At 45.7% G+C, this 20,348-nt stretch overlaps 1 protein-coding gene across 2 annotated transcripts in view; it reads right to left on the bottom strand.

Annotated features, from left to right (window-relative positions):
• TCERG1L (transcription elongation regulator 1 like) overlaps positions 1 to 20,348 on the bottom strand; it is a 268,833-nt gene that overhangs the window by 12,665 nt on the left and 235,820 nt on the right. For both annotated transcript variants that reach the window (XM_029059313.2, XM_029059314.2), the window contains exons 10-11: positions 14,368 to 14,503; positions 1,355 to 1,444 (exon numbers count right to left, since the gene is read on the bottom strand). In XM_029059313.2, the coding sequence (XP_028915146.1) occupies positions 1,355 to 1,444; positions 14,368 to 14,503 (226 nt within the window). The remainder of the gene's footprint in view (positions 1 to 1,354; positions 1,445 to 14,367; positions 14,504 to 20,348) is intronic.

Raw genomic sequence — 20,348 nt, 5'->3', positions numbered from 1 at the left:
GTACTTTTTTTTTGAGCTCTAACTGGGACCTGATCACTGTGATGGAGGATGGACAAAAAACTGCCGAGACGTGATTCTTGTCCCATCTTCAAACTATAATCAGTCTAGTCATTACGGAGTTTTCTTTGGCCGGAAGATGTTTCTGATGATGGTTCTTTCTCAGCGTCAATGTCTTTCACATTTGCACAATTTGTTCATGACTAAATAGTTGGGCACATTTTCTTGCCTACTTCCTTTTTGGTGAAGAGGGGAAAGGTGAGTCCTGCTGCCTGCCAGCTGGGTCCTGGAGTTGTGCTGTAGCAGGAGCGACGGTTTGCACTGAGCCATCCGCACTCTCTCAACCTAATGGGCCGGTGGGGTCCCGTCTCTGGTGACGGAACCGAATCTCTCTTAGACTCGGACGGCAACGGGCATCACTGTGCCCTTCTCCATCGGGTCAACCTTCGTAAAGTGTGATATTTAGGATCAGAGCGGTCTTTACTTTCTCTGGTATTTGTTAAGCACTTCCTATTTATCAGGCCTTGTAAGGAACACTGGGGTATAGCCAAGCTAATCAGGTTGAGCACCATCCGTATCCCATATGGGGCTTTCTCCCCATTTTACAGAAGCAGTAACTGGGACAGAGAAAAGTCAAGTAATAATAATAATAATAATAATGTCGGTATTTGTTAAGCGCTTACTATGTGCCAAGCACTTTCTAAGGGCCGGGGTAGATAGAAGGTAATGAGGTTGTCCCACACAGGGCTCACAGTCTTCATCCCCATTTTACAGATGAGCTAACTGAGGCACAGAGAAATGAAGTGACTTGCCCAAGGTCATACAGCTGACAAGTGGCGGGGCCAGGATTCGAACCCATGATCTATGACTCCCAAGCCCAAGCTCTTTTCACTGAGCCACCCTGCTTCTCCCCAGGTCACACAACAGACAATTTGCAGAGCCAACGTTAGAGCCCGGGACTTTATGACTCCCAGGCCTGTGAACTATCCATTAGGTAACACTGCTTCTCTAAATAATACTAATAATGTTGGTATTTGTTAAGCGCTTACTATGTGCCAAGCACTGTTCTAAACACTGAGATAGATAAAGGTGATCAGGTTGTCCCACGTGGGGCTCACAGTCTCGATACCTATTTTACAGTTGAGGTAACTGAGACACAGAGAGGTTAAGTGACCTGCCCAAAGTCACACAGCCGACAAGAGGCGGCACCGGGTTTAGAACCCATGACCTCTGACTGCCAAGCCTGGACTCCTTCCACTGAGCCACGCTGCTTCTCTAAATGAGAATGAGGTTGGCCTTCGGTGCCATTCTTCCATGTTCATCGGGAACCTTTTCTCGAGCACCGTTGAAAACTCACCTGTTTTCTCTCATCAGAGTTTAGAAGCAGATAGCGAGGGTCAAACACAATTTTGTGTAACTCTTTCTCCCATGTGGAAAACGCGGACACCTAGAGAAAGATATTGAATAGATTTGTTTTAAACATCTGGCGCTCAATTAGTGCAAACCCAGATTATCTATGCGCAAACGTCTTGAGAATAATGTGGGAAATGATTTTTTTCTTAACTCACCAGTGCTGTTCTTTATAAGTGCATATTTTGAGAACATAAGAAAAATATAAAAATATATTTTCAAATGTACCGGAGAATTAAGATTTTCAGGCTAAGCAGTACTTTAATGTTAATGATGATAATAACGATAATGATAATAACGGTATTTGTAAAGTGCTTACTATGTGCCGGGCACTGTACTACGTGCTGGGGTAGATACGTGCAAATCGGGTGGGACACAGTCCCTGTCCCACGTGAGGCTCACAATCTCAATCCTCATTTTACGGATGAGGTAACCGAGGCACAGGGAAGTAAAATGACACGTCCAAGGTCACACAACCAAGTGGTAGATCCAGATTAGAACCTATGACCTTCTGACTCCTATGCCTATGGTCTATCCACTACGCCATGTTGCTTCTCATAGCAACATTGGCTATGATTGACTCCACCATTAATCAAATAATTTCATTTATATATATATAGTATATATATATATGTATCATTATATATATATATATATATATATAATGATTCCTAATTCTATTATACTCTCTACTACTTCCATTTTAGTACATCTACTTTTAATGGATTCTGTTCTCCTAATTTATCTGTACCCTCCCAAGTGCTGTATGGAGTATAGATGCTATTAATCAGTAGATGCTATTGATCAGTTGATAAAAAGTGCCACAATTTATTAGGGTATTTATTAAGTGCTCCTCATAGAACTAACATACATCCCTTTAAATTCTATATTATGAATTACTTAGACCTTTATGTTAATGTCTGCCTCCCCCTCTAGACAGTAAGCTTGTTATAGATATCCCCTTCTTAAACAACTCCAGTGGTTGCCTATCGACCTCCGCTCCAAAGAAAAACTCCTCACTCTAGCCTTCGAGGCTCTCCGTCACCTCGCCCCTTCCTACCTCTCCTCCCTTCTCTCTTTCTACCGCCCACCCCGCACGCTCCTCTCCTCCGCCACCCACCTCCTCGCCGTCCCTCGGTCTCGCCCATCCCGCCGTCGACCCCCGGGCCACATCCTCCCGCGGTCCCGGAACGCCCTCCCTCCTCACCTCCGCCAAACTGATTCTCTTTCCCTCTTCAAAACCCTACTTAACACTCACCTCCTCCGAGAGGCCTTCCCAGACCGAGTTCCTCTTCTCCCTCTACTCCCTCTGCCATCCCCCCTTTACCTCTCCGCGGCTAAACCCCCTTTTTCCCCCTTTCCCTCCGCTCCTCCCCCTCTCCCTTCCCATCCCCACGGCACCGTACTCGTCCGCTCGACTGTATATATTTCCGTTACCCTATTTATTTTGTTAATGAAATGTACATCGCCTCGATTCTATTCAGTCGCCATCGGTTTTTACGAGACGTTCTTCCCCTCGACTCTATTCATCGCCATCGTCCTCGTCCGTCTCCCCCGATCGGACCGTGAGCCCGTCAGACGGCGGGGACCGTCTCTATCTGTTGCCGACTTGTTCATCCCAAGCGCTTAGTACAGTGCTCTGCACATAGTAAGCACTCAATAAATACTATTGAATGAATGAATGAATATTGGAGAAGCAGCGTGGCTCAGTGGAAAGATCATGGGCTTTGGAGTCAGGGCTCATGAGTTCGAATCCCAGCTCTGCCACTCGTCGGCTGTGTGACTGTGGGCGAGTCACTTAACTTCTCTGTGCCTCAGTTCCCTCATCTGTAAAATGGGGATGAAGACTGTGAGCCCCACGTGGGACAACCTGATTCCCCTGTGTCTACCCCAGCGCTTAGAACAGTGCTCGGCACATAGTAACAAATACCAACTTAATACCAGCTTAACAAATACCAACATTATTATTAACTTTATTATTATCATTGTACTTTTTCAAACATTTACTACTGTGCTCTGAACATAGTGAGCACTTAATAAATACCATGACTGATTGCTATGTGCCAAATAATAATAATAGTATTTGTGGGATTTGTTAAGCACTTATTGTTCTAAATTCTGGGGGCATTTATAGGCAAATAGGGTTGGGCACAGTCCCCGTCCCTCATGGGGCTCACAATCTTAATTCCCATTTTACAGATGAGGGAACCGAGGCACAGAGAAATGAAGTGGCTTGCCCGAGGTCACACAGCAGACACGTGGTGGAGCCGGGATTAAAACCCAGATCTTTCTGACTCCCAGGCCCGGGCTCTATCCACTAAGCCACGTTGTTTCCTTGGGCTAAGATCACAGAATTGTAGACCGACACAAACAGTGACCACTTAATCCTTTAGAACCCCTTCCTTTCCTGCGGTTGATATTTTCATTGTCACCTTCCCACTCTGACACACACTTAAGAATTCAGAAAAAAAAAAAAAAACCCTCCATCTTTCTCTCTGTTCTCTCTTTGATCTTCCTTTTTCACTCTTTTTCTTAAGACATCAGAGAGCCTACATCTACTTCCTATCAATCAACCTATTGATTGTATTTTTTAAGCGCTTTCCATTGCAGATCCCTTTACTGAGCCTTCGGGAGAGGACAATGCAACAGAATTAACAGACATGTTCCCTGCCCACAACCGGCTTATAGAATTCAACGAAATTAGGCAACACGTTCTCTGCCCACAGCAAGCTTATCGCCTAGTGGATAGAGCCCGGGCCTGGGAGTCGGAAGGACCTGGGTTCCAATCCTGGCCCCGTCACTTGTCTGCTGTGTGACCTTGAGCAAGTCACTGCACTTCTTTGGGCCTCAGTTCTCTCATCTGTAAAATGGAGGTAAAGATTGTGAGCCCCATGTGGGACAGGGAATGGAGGCTAGATGATGGACGCTAGTCAACCTCAGAGGTAGGAACAGAAGACAGGATGTTATTTATTGAGCGCTTACTGTATGCAGAATGCTATGGCAAGTGCTTGTGAGAGTAGTCAGTCAGTTGTATTTATTGGGTGCTTACTGTGTGCAGAGCACTGTACTAATCGCTTGGGAGAGTCCAATATTACCGTAAACAGACACATTCCCTGGGCTTACAGAATTGGTAGAAGAGATCGCTGCCGTCAAGGAGTTTGCAATCTGGAGGAGGAGACTAAGTCACAGGTCGGGGAGAGTATAAGGCCGTTGAATAATCGGTAAATCAAGTGTATTTGTTGAGGGCTTACTGTGTGCAGAGCACTGCACTAAATGCTTGGGAGAGTACAAAATCCCAGAATTGGCAGGCACGTACCTAGCCCATAGTGATCTTAGAGTCTAGAGATGAGTTAAGTAATTTTATATTAATGTCTGTCCCCCGTTTCATTCATGCAACTGTATTTACTGAGGGCTTACTGTGTGCAGAGCACTGTACTAATAATGTTGGTATTTGTTAAGCGCTTACTTTGGGCCGAGCACTGTTTTAAGCGCTGGGGTAGACATAAGGGGAATCAGGTTGTCCTACGTGGGGCTCACAGTCTTAATCCCCATTTTACAGATGAGAGAACTGAGGCACATAAGCAGTTGGAAAGTACAATTAGAAAGTACAAGTAGAGAAGCAACGTGCTCCCAAGAGCCCGGGCTTGGGAGTCAGAGGTCATGGGTTCGATTCCCGGCTCTGCCACTTGTCAGCTGCGTGACTGTGGACGAGTCACTTCACTTCTCTGGGCCTCAGTGACCTCATCTGGAAAATGGAGATGAAGACTGGGAGCCTCATGTGGGACAACCCGATGACCTTGTATCTCCCCCAGCGCTCAGGACAGTGCTCTGCACATAGTAAGGGCTTACAAAATACCAACATTATTATTATGGAAGCAGCGTGGCTCAGTGGAAAAGAGCCTGGGCTTGGGAGTCAGAGGTCATCGGTTCAAATCCCGGCTCTGTCACTTGTCAGCTGTGTGACTGTGGGCAAGTCACTTCACTTCTCTGTGCCTCAGTTCCCTCATCTGTAAAATGGGGATTAAGACTGTGAGTCTCACGTGGGACAACTTGATGACCCTGTATCTACCCCAGCACTTAGAACAGTGCTCTGCACATAGTAAGCAGCGTGGCTCAGTGGAAAGAGCACGGGCTTTGGAGTCAGAGGTCATGAGTTCGAATCCCGGCTCTGCCACTTGTCAGCTGTGTGACTGTGGGCGAGTCACTTAACTTCTCTGTGCCTCAGTTACCTCATCTGTAAAATGGAGATTAAGACTGTGAGCCCCATGTGGAACAACCTGATTCCCCTGTGTCTACCCCAGCGCTTAGAACAGTGCCCTGCACATAGTAAGTGCTTAACAAATACCAACATTATTATTAGTAAGCGCTTAACAAATGCCAACATCATCATTATTATTATTAAAATGGGGATGAAGACTGTGAGCCCCATGTGGGACAACCTGATTATCTTGTATGTACCCCAGTGCTTAGAACAGTGCTTGGCACGTAGGAAGCTCTTAAACACCTGCCATCATTATTATCTCTTCTAGACTGTGAGCCCAATGTTGGGTAAGGATTGTATCCGTTGCTGAATTGTAATTTTCAAGAGCTTAGTACAGTGCTCTGCACACAGTAAGCGCTCAATAAATACGACTGAATATGAATGAATGAATCATCAACATCACCAAGCTTTAGAATGTAAGCTTGTTGTGGGCAGAGAATGAGCCTGCTTATTATAAATGCTTAGTACTCTGTTCTGCACACCATAAGTGCTCAATAAATACGAGTGAATGAATTAAATGAATCAGTGGTATTTGACTGCCGGGTCAGTCAGTAGCCTGAATGTGAGAGTTGAAAGGTAGCAGAAAGTCGAGAATGCCACGGGGCTCGCAGGCCCTCAGAAAGGGAACAAGACAGGGCGACGCAGAAGGGAGTGGGAGATGAGGAAAAGGGGGGCTTAGTCTGGGAAGGCCTCTTGGGAGAAAGGGAGCAAGGGAGAAAAGGAGCAAGTCAGGGCGACGCAGAAGAGAGTGGGAGATGAGGAAAAGGGGGGCTTAGTCTGGGAAGGCCTCTTGGAGGAGATGGGCCTTCAAAAAGCTTTAGGAGCAGAGTGACACATCCTGAACGTTTTGGTAGAAAAACGATCTGAACAGCAGAGTGAAGCAAGGACTGGAGTGGGGAGAGACTGGAAGCAAGAAGGCGAGCGAGGAGGCTGATGCAATAATCAGGGTGGGACAGAATGAGTGACTGGATTAACACGGAAGCATTTCGGATGGAGAGGAAATGGTGGATTTTAGCAATGTCGTGAAGGTGGGACCGACAGGATCTATGGTGGATTGAATATGTGGGTGGAGACCACCCCACTAAAGCCTTGGGAGAGTAAGAAAAATAAATGAAAAATAAATTCTGGCATTTGTTAGTGCTTATTAAGTGCCAGGTCCTGTTTCAAACACTGGGGTGGATACAAGCAGATCAGGAGGGACACAGTCCCTGTCCCACGTGGGGCTCAGTCTCAATCCACATTTTCCAGATGAGGTAACTGAGACCCAGAGAATTGAAGTGACTTGCCCAAGGTCCCACAGCAGACGAGTGCCGGAGCCAAAATTAGAACCTAGGGCCCTCTGACTCCCAGGCCCGGGCTCTATCCACTACGCCACACTGCTTCAATATGATAATGCGACAGACACATTCGCTGTCCACAGTAAACTGTGCACACGGATCTGTCGGGAGGAGAAGGAAGTGCCCAAGTGCTGAGGTGATGTGGAAGGGCTGAAGGTGCATTACAGGGATGGAGATAGGGTGGAGAAATGAAAGATTAATCAAGGAAGACTTTCTGGAGGAAGCGTGCTCTTAGCAGGGCTTTGAAGAGGAGAAGAGTGGAGGTCTGCTGGATGGGCAGGGGCAGGTAGGTGGGGGGGGTGAACAAGAAGTAAAATCAATCTTCAGAAATAGGAAGGGAGCCGGAGAAGAAGAGAGAAAGAGAGAGAAAGAGAGAGAAGGAATGGGAGGGAAAGAGAAGGAGAGAGCTCAACCCCCTTATTGGAGCCACTTTGTTCGCTCACGATTTCCTACTTTCATCCAGCGCATACCAAATGCAGCCATCAAACCTAATCTGATTTTAAACTCTATACTGGAACAAAACCTCAGAGAGTCAGAGGCGTCAGAGCTGCTGTCCAGCTTGACGGGGAAAATGGCCCCACGGACTCCATTTATAACGGTTGGCCACTTCCGTGTGGAGATGAAACTGGTGAATAAGTGATTGGGGGGGGGCAGGGGAGGATGATATTCAATCTTTCAGGAGGGAAGACTCAAGAAAAAGGGCAGAATCAGCTGGTCTCTTGCTCCAGTAGCCTTCTTTCCATCAAGCTCAAACAGAGTGAGAACAAAGTAGAAATCTCCAAGCCAAAGTGGAGAAAATGAAAACAGACTTGTTATGAAAACAGACTTGCTATATGTGAGAAGCAGCATGTCTTAGTAGAGTCAGAGGGACCTGGGTTCTAATTTGGGTCTAATTCGAATGTTCCGATTTGTCCATTCCAAGCGCTTAGTACAGTGCTCTGCATATAGTAAATGCTCAATAAATACTATTGAATGAATGGATGAATAATCCCAGCTCCTCCCCTTTTCTTGCTTGTAACATGATTCATTCATTCAATTGTATTTACTTGGCACTTACTCTGTGCAGAGCACTTTATATAGTGCTTGGAAAAGTACAGTATGACAGTAAAAGAGTGGCAATCCTTGCCTACAGTGAGATCACAGTCTAAGCGGGGGAGACGGACATCAATACAAATAAAGAGACATCGAAACAAATAAATAAAATGGGAAATACATACATAGGTGCTGTGAGGCTAGGAAAGGGGGAAAAAGAAAAGGGAGTAAGTCGGCAACGCAGAATAATAATAATAATGTTGGCATTTGGTAAGCACTTACTATGTGCAGAGCACTGCTCTAAGCGCTGGGGTAGACACAGGGGAATCAGGTTGTCCCACGTGGGGCTCACAGTCTTCATCCCCATTTTACAGATGAGAGTGGAATTGAGAAAAAGTGGGCTTAGACTGGGAAGGCCTCTTGGAGGCAGGTCAGACATGAGGCAAGTCACTGCACTTCTTTGTGCCTCAGTTATCTCATCTGTAAAATGGGGCTTAATGATATTTTTTAAGCACTTACTATGTTCCAGACACTGTTCTAAGCACTGGAGTAGATACAAACAAATCGGGTTGGATAAAGTCCACGGCCCATGAGGGGCTCACAGTCTCAATCTCCATTTTACAGAGGAGGTAACTGAGGCCCAGAAAAGTGAAGTGACTTGCCCGAGTTCACACAGAAGATAAGTGGTGGATTCAGGATTAAAATCCATGACCTTCTGACTCCCAAGCCCGGACTCTGTCCGAAACGCCATGGTGTTTAAGATTGTGAGCGCCATGGGGGACAGGGACTGTGTCCAACCTGATTTGCTTGTGTCTGCCCCAGTTCTTAATACAGTGCCTGGCATACAGTAAGCAGTTAAATACCATAATTGTTATTATCATCATTAAACGGGTTAGTAGGACCAAGACCAAATCAGAAGGTAAATGAGATTCAGTAGTTTGATAGATTAGATTAGTGATTGTAATGCTATTTCCTGAGCACACACTCCACGCAAAATACTGTACTAAGTGCTCAGGAAAGTACGACTGAAAGAAGAGACATGATTGCTACCCACAAGAAGCTTCCACTTGAATGAGTGAATCAAGTATAAAAATGGACCCAAATCTCAACAGCTGGACCATAAATAGATACCCCTCAAAGCAAAGAGCCTTCTCTTCTTCTCAATACCAGTAGGTAGACAGGTGTGATATATGAAGCTTTTTTTGTGGCATTTGTTGAGCACTTACTACGGATCAGGCCCTGTACTTAATGCTGGGATACAAGCTAATCAGGTTGCCACTTGTCTGTTGTGTGACCTTGGGCAATTCTATTTATTTATATTGATGCTATCGATCCCTGTTTACTTGTTTTGACGTCTGTCTCCCCAATTCTAGACTTTGAGCTCAGTGTAGGGCAGGGATTATTCCTATCTCTTGCTGAATTGTACTTTCCAAGTGCTTAGTAATAATAATAATAATAATGTTGGTATTTGTTAAGCGCTTACTATGTGCACAGCACTGTTCTAAGTACTGGGGTAGATACAGGGTCATCAGGTTGTCCTACGTGAGGCTCACAGTCCTAATCCCCATTTTGCATATGAGGTAACTGAGGCACAGGGAAGTTAAGGGACTTGCCCACAGTCAGCTGACAAGTTGCAGAGCAGGGATTCGAACCCATGACTTCCGACTCCCAAGCCCAGGCCATATTCACTACTCCAAGCAAAATGAGAGAACAGAAATTAGCTTTTTGGGGGAACTAACATTGCTATAGAAATTCAAGATATTCAAGGAAAGTTGGAGGGAATCATTTTTTCTAATAAGATGATTTATTTTGCTGGATTTCTCCCCTACAGGCGAACATAATTTGACTTTCTACTTCCGATCCTAAATCTTGATGTGGGGATGGATGACTCTGAAAGAAACACCGGGATGTTTCACGACGAAACACATCGCCTGCGCATTCAACCATTTCTGTAGCATGGAAACGTCCTAACACATTCGACTTCCCGATAGACCATCCAAAATAATATCTGTCATTGACACCTGGCAATCTGGGGACAACAGCAGCATAATTCAAATAAATCATTCACGTAGGAGCAATAACTTGACAAAAGGCAAGTTAGAAAGTCTGTGAGTGAGAATGAATGATTTTTCTTTTGTAATAATTACTACATTTAACCACCAATATTGTTTATTCGAGGAAAAAAGGGTGATGGATAGCAAATTTGCAAACCTGGTTCTGTGAATCAATCGGGATTGCTATTTTGTGGCTAAATATTCATGATATATTTAAACACGTATATCATCGTGCCTCCAAGGGTTATACTACTTGCTTGTCATTGTACCTCCTAAAGGATTTATATTCCTCCCTGCTTTCATTCCGAATGGGTCAACGGGATTAGGGAAATTGAGAAGCAGCTCTGACTTGCAGTTAAATCTTTGTTTGGTTTTTATTAATTACCCTTCTCCACCTAAAAGTAGAAATTGAATATCCAACGCGAATGAAACTAGAGAGTCCTGGAAGTCTCATTAGTAAAATCGCTCAACCATCAAAGTCCAAATGTATTCAAGACACCATGCCGATTCAGCCAGCTAGTTATCACTCAACATTTCTACAGAGGAGTGTCCTTCAACCTGAGCCCAAACCAAAACGGCATCTGTATGATTTTGGCATGTTAGGCCTCTTTGTAGCTTCCAAAATGAAGAGTGGGAGGGGTGGGGAGTTAAAAAATGACATGAACAATGTGTAACATATTTCTATAAAGACAGCAAGCTCCTTGAGAGTATGATTCACGTCTATTTACTGTGCCGTCTGAAGCGCTTAGTACAGAGTTCGGCACGCAGTTAAAACTCAATATATTTCATTAATTAATAGGTGGATCAACATATATCCATCACATTTGCACTGCACCAAGCATCTGGGAGAGTAATGTACAATAGTGTTGGTAGGCAAGATCCCTGTCCACAATGACCTTACGTTCTAGTAGGGGAAATGCAATCTGTTGGGGGGCGGTGGGGGACACATTCAGAGTGAGCACAGCTCTGTACTAAACACTAGTAGTCTAATAGAAGTAGTAGAGATGATCCTCGAGGAGTTTTCAATCTATCAAGCAATTAATAGTATTGATTGTTTACTGTTTGTAGGTCACTTTACTGAGCACCTGGGAGGGAATAATAATAACAATAATACTAATGATTGTTAAGTGCTTTCTATATGTCATGCACTGGAGATACAAAGTAATCAGGTTGTCCCATGTGGGGCTCCCAGTTTTATTCCCCATTTTACAGATGGGAGAACTGAGGTACAGAGAAGTTAAGTGACTTGCCCAAAGTTACCCAGCTGACGAGTGGCGGAGCTGGGATTAGAACCCATGTCCTCTGACTCCCAGGCCCATGGTCTCTCAACTGAGCCATGCCTCTTTTCAGAGAACAATGCCTAGTGGAGAGAGTCCGGGGCTGGAAGTTAGATGGTCACGGGTTCTAATCCGGACGCTGCCACTTGTCTGTTGCGTGACTTTGGGCAAGTAGCATGACTTCTCTGAACCTCAGTTCCCTCATCTGTAAAATGGGAATTAAGACTGTGAGCCCCTTGTGGGACATAAACTTTGTCCAATCTTGTATCTACCCCAGTCTGGCACATAGTATGCGTTTAGTAAATACCACAAAATACCTTCTACCACCCAGCCTGCACATTGGGCTCCTCTGGTGCTAACCTCCTCACTGTGCCTCCGTCTCTCCTGTCTCACCGCCGATCCCTGACCCACGTCCTGCCTCTGGCTGGATGGCCCTCCCTCCTCACTTGTGACAGACAATGACTCTCCCCCATTTCAGAGCCTTATTGAAGGCCCATTTCCTCCTAGAGGCTTTCCCAGACTTAGCCCCACTTTTTCCCATCTCCCACTCCCTTCTGCATCGTCCTGACTTGCTTCCTTTGCTCTCCCCACCGCCCCACCCAGTCCCACACCACTTAAGTCCAGAACTGTCTTTTTTTTTTTTTTTTTTGGACTGATGTCTGTTTCCCCTTCTCTAGATTGTAAGCTTGTTGTGGACAGGAAATGTCACTGTTTATTGTTCTATTGTACTGTCCCCAAGTGCTCTGCAAGGAGTAAAATTCAATCAATACAACCAAAATGTATTGGACACTATCCCAGTACTCAAGATGTTTTCAGCAGAGCAGGGGAAGCAAGCAATAAAACTAGAGTATAAAGATTGGAATAGGGCCCCGGGCTTTATGGGGGAGGGTGGGAGCAGGTGAGGAGAAGAGAGCTGAATCAACAATGATAATAATAGTAATCATAATGGTACTTGTTAAGTGCTTCCTTTGTGTCCAATGACTGTTCTATGTGCTAGGGTAGGTACAGGTTAATCGGGTTGGACACAGTCTCTGTCCCACATGGAGCTCATGGTCTTAATCTTCTTTCTACAGATGAGGTCACTGAGGCCCAGAGAAGTAAAGTGACTTGCCCAAGATCATTCATTCATTCAATAGTATTTATTGAGCGCTTACTATGTGCAGAGCACTGTACTAAGCGCTTGGGATGAACAAGTCGGCAACAGATAGAGACGGTCCCTGCCGTTTGACGGGCTTACAGTCCCACAGCAGTCACATGGCAGAGCCGGGTGAAGAACCCAGGTCCTTCAGACTCCCAAGCTAAGGGACGGGATCTCCCGCTGCCAGTCGTCAGCCAATCGATCGGTCAGTCATATTGGTTGAAGTCTTATTGTGTGCAGAGCACTGTACTAAGCCGACTTGGAAGAGTACCATATAATAAGTCATGTATTCATTTGAGGGGCCGGGAGGATGGGGAACAAGGGAGTGCCACGGTTGCCATCCCCATCCTACTGTGCCCAAGTGCGAATGCCAGCCATGACTTTACCTCACTGGTCTCCTCCTCCAGCTCAGCCCGCACACTCAACTCCTTGAGCACCAGATCCTCGCCGGGCCTCGATCTCTTCTATCTCGTCACTGACCCCTTGCCCACGACCTCCACCTGGCCTGGATCTCCCACCCCCTCCATAGACACCAATCCACCACTCTCTCCACCTTCAAACCATTATTGAGGACACATCTCCCGCAAGAGGCCTTCCCTGATTAAGCCCTCTTTATCCCGGCTCCCTCTCCCTTCCGTGTCATCTATGCGCTTCCATCTGTGACCTTTGGACACTTGCTATTCATCCCACCCTCAGCCATAGCACATATGTACATATCTATAAATTAGATATTATTTATTTGTAATAATAATGATGATGGTATCTGTTAAGCACTTGGTATGTGCCAAGCACTGTTCTAAGCCCTGGGGTAGAAACAAGGTAATCAGGTTGGCCCACATGGGGATCACAGACTTAATCCCCATTTTACAGATGAGGTAACTGAAGCGCAGAGAAGTGAAGTAACTTAACCAAAGTCACAGAGCTGATAAGTGGCAGAGGTGGGATTAGAACCCACGACCTCTGACTCCCAAGCGTGCGCTCTTTCACTAAGCCATGCTGCATCTGTCTCTTCTCCCCCTCTAGACCGTAAGCTCCTTTTGGGCAGAAAACACAGCTACCAACTCTGCTGTACTGTGCTCTCCCCGTCACTTAGACATTAGAACCCATGACCTTCTGACTCCAAGGCCCATACTCTATCCACTATGTCATCCTCCTTCTGTAATTCAGTATATTTCAATGCACAGTGCAGAAACAAATGCCTTTTCAAACCCTTCTCAAAGAGCAGCATGCAAAATTCATAACCCCAAAGGGGTTTAAGAGTTTATTTCAGTGTTCGGCCCACAGTAAGCACTCAATAAATACGATTGAGTGAATAATAATAATAATTATGGCATTTGTTAAGCGCTTACTGTGGACCAGGCTCTGTACTAAGCGCAGGGGTGGATACAAGCAACTCAGTCCCTGTTTCACGTGGGGCTCCCAGTCTCAATCCCCATTTTCCATATGAGGTAACTGAGGCCCAGAGAAGTGAAGTGATTTGCCCAAGGTCACACAGCAGAGCCAGCATTAGAACCCATGACCTTCTGACTCCCAGGCCCATGGTGTTTCCACTATGTGATGCTGCTCCTCTCAGAATGATTGAATGAATGCCAACGTGATTGGCTTAACTCTTATTGTTTTAGGGGGGGCAGGGTGTAATTAGGACCAGCCGCTTCTAACTAATAATTCCCTCTTTGCGGCTTCATTTTTTTCATGCAAAATCCATTTTGCGGTGCCTCAATTCTTAATAAAGAGTCAGGAACGATGTCGCTGCGAAAGGAGCTTGTTCTCCAGCTATCATATGAATGAGCGTTCTATCTGCCAGAAATCCTGAAAGCGGTGTTAAATATCATCCCGGGAGCCAGTCGGTACGGTATCTTACCCCTCTTTCCAGAAGCATATCGCGGAAACGCGCTAACCGCTCTTCCAGAGGAAACGTGAGCTGGCGGGGAGGTGTCGTCTCGGCTTTCTCTTCCGCTTGGAGAGGGTCCAGCTGATCATCTGGAGAATCTTCCAGCCTTTAACGACAGGAGACGGGAATGTTTAATTGGCCCATCCAGGCCACGATGGTTTTATTTACCACTTCCTGAAGGTCCCTTCGAAGATCAGAAGCTTCAGAGAGTCACCGGGCCCCTGGAAATTATAGAAAGAAAGTGGTCCAACTCCCCCTGAACCCTCATTCCCCAACTCCCTCTCCCTTCTGCATCTTCCCTGCACTTGGATTAGCCCCCTTTATTCCCCCTTCCCTCATCCCCATAGCACTTACATATATATCTGTAATTCATTTATTTATCTATCAATCGTTGGTATTGATTGGGCACTTATTGTGTGCAGAGCACCTTTCTAAGCACTTGGGAGAGCACCATACGATAGAATTTGTTTTCACGCTCCCTGCCCACAATGAGTTTCCAGTCTAGAGGGGGAGAACAGCTGATACATGTCTGAAAAACGTACGTTTACATCAATATCTGCCTTCCCCTCTAGACTGGAAGCTTGCTGTGGGCAGGGAAATTCACTACCAATTCTATGTGATTTAACTCTCCCAAGCCATTAGAACAGTGCTTTGCCCCGGGTAATCGATAGGATTGATCGATTAAATCGGGAAGCTGACCCAGATTAATTTCCAATACTCCTTGCTTTCTCAACCCAACATCTGCGCACTGATGAATTTTCACACGTCTTCACCCATCGGTCCCTCATATAATCTCGAGTACGTACTGACTTGCAGAGAATTGTACAACACTTCGGGACACGAAATGGAATTAGTGGTAATAATAATTATTATTATAGTATTTGTTAAGCACTTACTGTGGGCCAGACACTGTACTGGATACAAGTAATAAACTTGTACTGGTGGATACAAGCAAATCGGGTTGGAAACAGTCCCTGTTCCGCAGAGGGATCAGAGTCTTATTCCCCATTTTACAGATGAAGTAACTGAGACACAGGGAAGTGAAGCGACTTGCTCGAGGTCACACAGCAGACGGGTGGCGGAGCCAGAATTAGAACCCATGACCTTCTGACTCCCAAGCCCGTAGCTCTATCCACTAAACCATGCTGCTTCTATCTACGTTGCTTCGACCTGAAAATAAATTACAAAGCCTTTCACAGATGATGGTTATAGAGATCCCCGGTGAAAATATTTAAGGTGGAGACCTCATACTATAATATCATTGTCAACTTATTTACTTGAGGTTCCAAAAATGATTGCAATCAGCACTGGACAATAGGGAATGTGTCTGTTCTTGTTGTATTCTCCCAAGCGCTCAGTACAGTGCTCTGCACACTGAAAGCACTAAATAAATACCATTGAATGAATATCTCATAAATTTACACAGAATTGCCGGGATTGCAATACCACCATGTAGAAATGGATGCATAAATTCTACTTATACTTCCACTATCTCAGAAGGATAAATTATATCCCTTTACTTGTTAAGCAGAAATGCGGAGTCTTGAAAAAAGGAATTCGCATTTGGATTTTACAATAGTCCCATAGCTTAAAATAATTAAAATGTAATTAAGATCCTTTGCAGTACATTTTTATTACTTAAAAATAAAGTCAAAAATGGAATGATGGCATTTGTTAAGCACTTATTATGTGTCAAACACTCTTCTAAGCAGTGGGGTAGATAAATGCAAATCAGTGTGGACACAATCCCTACCCCACATGGGGCTCACAGTCTTTGTCCTCATTTTAAGGATGGGGGAACTGAGGCCCAGAGAAGTGAAATGACTTGGCCAAGGTCACACAGCAGACAAGTAGTGGAGATGGAATTAGAAAGCAGGTCCTTCAGACTCCCAGGCCTGTGCTCTGTCCTCTAGACCACACTGCTGAAAATCAGAATAAAGGGCTGAATGATTCGTACAAGTGAAATGAGATAAATTGCAAATTATTAAATTTGCCAATGATTCTAGATTTGGTGCTTACACAAAATACTTATTTTAAAATCACTGAACCCAGTGAAAGATACAGATATTAGTTGAATTGTATGTTAAGAGGCTAAAACAAACCATCGGTATATAGAGATCTAGAACCTTTCTTTCACTGAAAGGTTTCTAAGTAACAAAATATTGTGTTTCCTGGGTGACATACAAAAGCAAAACAAAATGTATTTGATATTGACTATCCCACAAAGTTTAGAACTAGACTAGACTAGAACTCCTAGATACAGGCAAATGGGCAAAGCATAGTGGAAGGACACTGTGCTGGAAGTCAGGAGAACTGAGTTAAATCTGTTGCCGAATTGTAATGATAATAATAATGACGGTATTTGTTAAGCGCTTCCTATGTGCAAAGCACTGTTCTAAGCGCTTGAAGCGATACAAGATGATGGAGTTGTCCTATGTGGGCTTCACAGTCCAAATCTCCATTTTACTGATGAGGTAACTGAGGCACAGAGAAGTTAAGTGATTTGCCCAAAGTCACACAGCTGACAAGTGGTGGAGCTGGGATTAGAACCCATGACCATTGTACTTTCCAAGCGCTTAGTACAGTGCTCTGCACACAGTAAGCACTCAATGAATACGATTGAATGAATGAATGAATCCCAGTTCTGCCCTCTTGCCTGCTCTGTGACCTTGGGCAAGTTACTAAACCCCTCTCGTTTTCAGTTTCCTCAACATTAAAATCGGTATTCATCCATTATCACATACTGAGCGCTTACAGGCTTAGGGGACAGAGTACAGGCCTGGGAATCAGAAGGTCATGGGTTCTAATCCCAGATCCACCACATGTCTGCTGTGTGACCTTGGGCAAGTCACTTCATCTCTCTGGGCCTCAGTTACCTCATCTGTAACATGGGGACTAAGTCTGTGAACCCCAGGTGGGACAGGGACTGCGTCCAACCTAACTTGTATCGACTCCAGTGCTTAGAACAGCGCTCGGCACATAGTAGGCACTTAACAAGTACCGTGATAATAACGTTGGTATTTGTTAAGCGCTTACTATGTGCCGAGCACTGTTCTAAGCGCTGGGATAGATACAGGGTAATCAGGTTGTCCCACGTGAGGCTCACAGTCTTAAGCCTCATTTGACAGATGAGGTAACTGAGGCACAGAGAAGTGAAGTGAGTTGCCCACACAGCTGACAAGTGGGAGAGCTGGGATTCGAACCCATGACCTCTGACTCCCAAGCCCGGGCTCTTTCCACTGAGCCCCGCTGCTTCTCTACCGTAATTGTTAGGGCTGTATGCAGAGCACTGTACCAGTAAGATTCCTGCTCTCTCTACTTGTATTGAGTTGGGCTTGTGCTGTGAACGTCATGGGGATAGGACTGTGTATAATCCGCTGTGTTTCCATCTATCTCAGCACTTAGCGCAGTGTTTGGCATATAGAATCGTTCTCGTCAGACCGTGCGCCCGTCAAACGGCAGGGACCGTCTCTATCTGTTGCCGACTTGTTCATTCCAAGCGCTTAGTACAGTGCTCTGCACATAGGAAGCGCTCACTAAATACTACTGAATGAATGAATGAAAGAATGTGCTGAATAAATACAATAGTAATTATGACTACTTCTTCACCCAAAGAGAATTACGTTTGTGGGATTTGCTACGAGAAGAAACAATGCCAGATGGAGTTTTTCAGCTAGTTGAAGAGAGGTTTGTTTCAATTCCCGGAGGAGGTGTTCTTGAAGAGAGAGGTGCCGACAGAAAGGGAATAAGTTAAACACGCTTCAGGGTCCATCCTCCGACTTCAAGATGGCCATCCCGTGTTGGTAATGGTACTTGTCAGTGCTTACCGTGAGGTCAGGCACTGTTTCAAGAGCCAGAGTAGAAACAAGTTCATCAGGCTGGATATAATAATGATGATGATGATGATGATGATGATGATGGCATCTGTTAAGCCCTTACTATGTGCAAAGCGCTGTGCTAAGCACTGGGGGGCATACGACGTGATCAGGTTGTCCCACATGGGGCTCACAGTCTTAATCCCCATTTTCCAGATGAGGTAACTGAGGCACAGAGAAGTGAAGTGACTTGCCCCCAGTCACCCAGCTGCCAAGTGGCAGAGTTGGGAGTCGAACCCATGACCTCTGACTCCCAAGCCCGGGTTCTTTCCGCTGAGCCACGCCGCTTCCCTTAATATGTAGTCTCTGTCCCACATGGAGCTCACTGTCTAAGTAAGAAGGAGAACTGGCAGTGAATTCCCATTTTACAGTTGAGAAAATTGAGCATTGGACATGAAATGACTTGCCTAAGGTCACCCAGCAAGTAAGTGGGAGAGCCGGGATTAGAACTCGGATCCTCTGGTTCCCAACCCCGTGCTTTATCCACTGGGCCACACTGTCTCTCTTTTTTTAAAATGATATTTGTTAAGTGTTTTCAGTGAGCCAGGCACTGTACTAAGTGCTTGGCTAGATTCCCATCTCACAAACCCGTAACCTTGGTGTCACCCTCGACTCCGCTCTCTCATTCGCCTCACACATATTCAACTCGTCACCCGATCCTCTCGATTTTCACCTTCACGGCATCGCCAATATCCGCCCTTTCCTCTCCGAACAAACGGCTACCGCGTTAGGACAAGCACTCGTCCTATCCCGACTGGATGACTGCGTCGGCCTCCTTTCCGACCTCCCAACCTCCTGCCTCTCCCCACTTCAGTCTATACTTCACCCAGTTGCTTGGATTATCTTTCTTCAGAAATGTTCTGGCCATGTCACCGCCCCCTCCTCAAAAATCTCCAGTTGTTGCCCATCCACCTCCATATCAACCAAAAACCCCTCACTCTTGGCTTCCAAGCTGTCCATCTCCTCGCCCCCTCCTACCTCACCTCCCTTCTCTCCTCCATCCCAACCGCACACTCCGCTCCCCTGCCTCCGCTAACTTCCTCACTGGGCCTCTCTCTTGCCTCTCCCACCATCATCGCCTGGCCCACGTCCTGTCTCTGGTCTGGAACACCCTCCCTCCTCAAATCCACCAAATGATTATTCTTCCCCCCTTTAAAGTCTTACTGAAGGCGCACCTCCTCCAAGAGACCCAATTTTCCCAGACTAACCCAATTTTCCTTAGCTCTCCCTCCCTTCCGTGTCACCATGACTCACTCCCTTCGCTCTTCCCCCCCCCCCCACGCCCCACAGCACTTATGAATATATATATATATATAACTCTACTTGAGAGGCAGCGTGGCTCAGTGGAAAGAGACCGGGCTTGGGAGTCAGAGATCATGGGTTCGAATTCCGGCTCCGTCACTTGTCAGCTGTGTGACTGTGGGCAAGTCACTTAACTTCTCTGGGCCTCGGTTCCTCATCTGTAAGATGGCGATTAACTGGGAGCCTCACGTGGGACAGCCTGATTACCCTCTATCTACCCCAGCGCTTAGAACAGTGCTCTGCACATAGTAACAAATACCAACATTATTATCATTATTTGTATTGATGCCTGTTTATTTGTACTGATGTCTGTCTCCCCACCTCTAGACTCTGAGTCTGGTGTGGGCGGGGATTGTCTCTCTTTAGTGCTGTACTGTACTTTAGCTTAGTACAGTGTTCTGAACACAGTAAGCGTTCCATAAATATGATTGGATGGATGGATGAATGGATGAATGGATGAACGAATGAATGAACGAACGAGCCAACGAACCAACGAACGAACGAATATGTGTTAGTCTAGTTGGGCACAGTCCGTGTAAGAGTCTCAAAAGTCTCAGAGTTTGAATCCCCATTTTCCAGATGAGGTAACTGAAGCCTGGAAAAGTGAAGTGACTTGCCCAAGGAAGCAGAGCAGCTGATTGGTGGATCCTGGATTAGAACCCAGGTCCTTCTGCCTCCCAGGCCCGTGATTCAGCCATTAGGCAGTCTTGTTTCTTCCAAGTGTATATCTCACTCATCCTGCCTACATACAAGCTAGTCAGGTGGGACACAGTC

This window comes from Ornithorhynchus anatinus, chromosome 3, assembly GCF_004115215.2.
Source record: "Ornithorhynchus anatinus isolate Pmale09 chromosome 3, mOrnAna1.pri.v4, whole genome shotgun sequence".
NCBI lineage: Eukaryota > Metazoa > Chordata > Mammalia > Monotremata > Ornithorhynchidae > Ornithorhynchus > Ornithorhynchus anatinus.
Note: the sequence above shows the minus strand (reverse complement) of the source record. Positions and strands in the feature narration are given on the sequence as shown.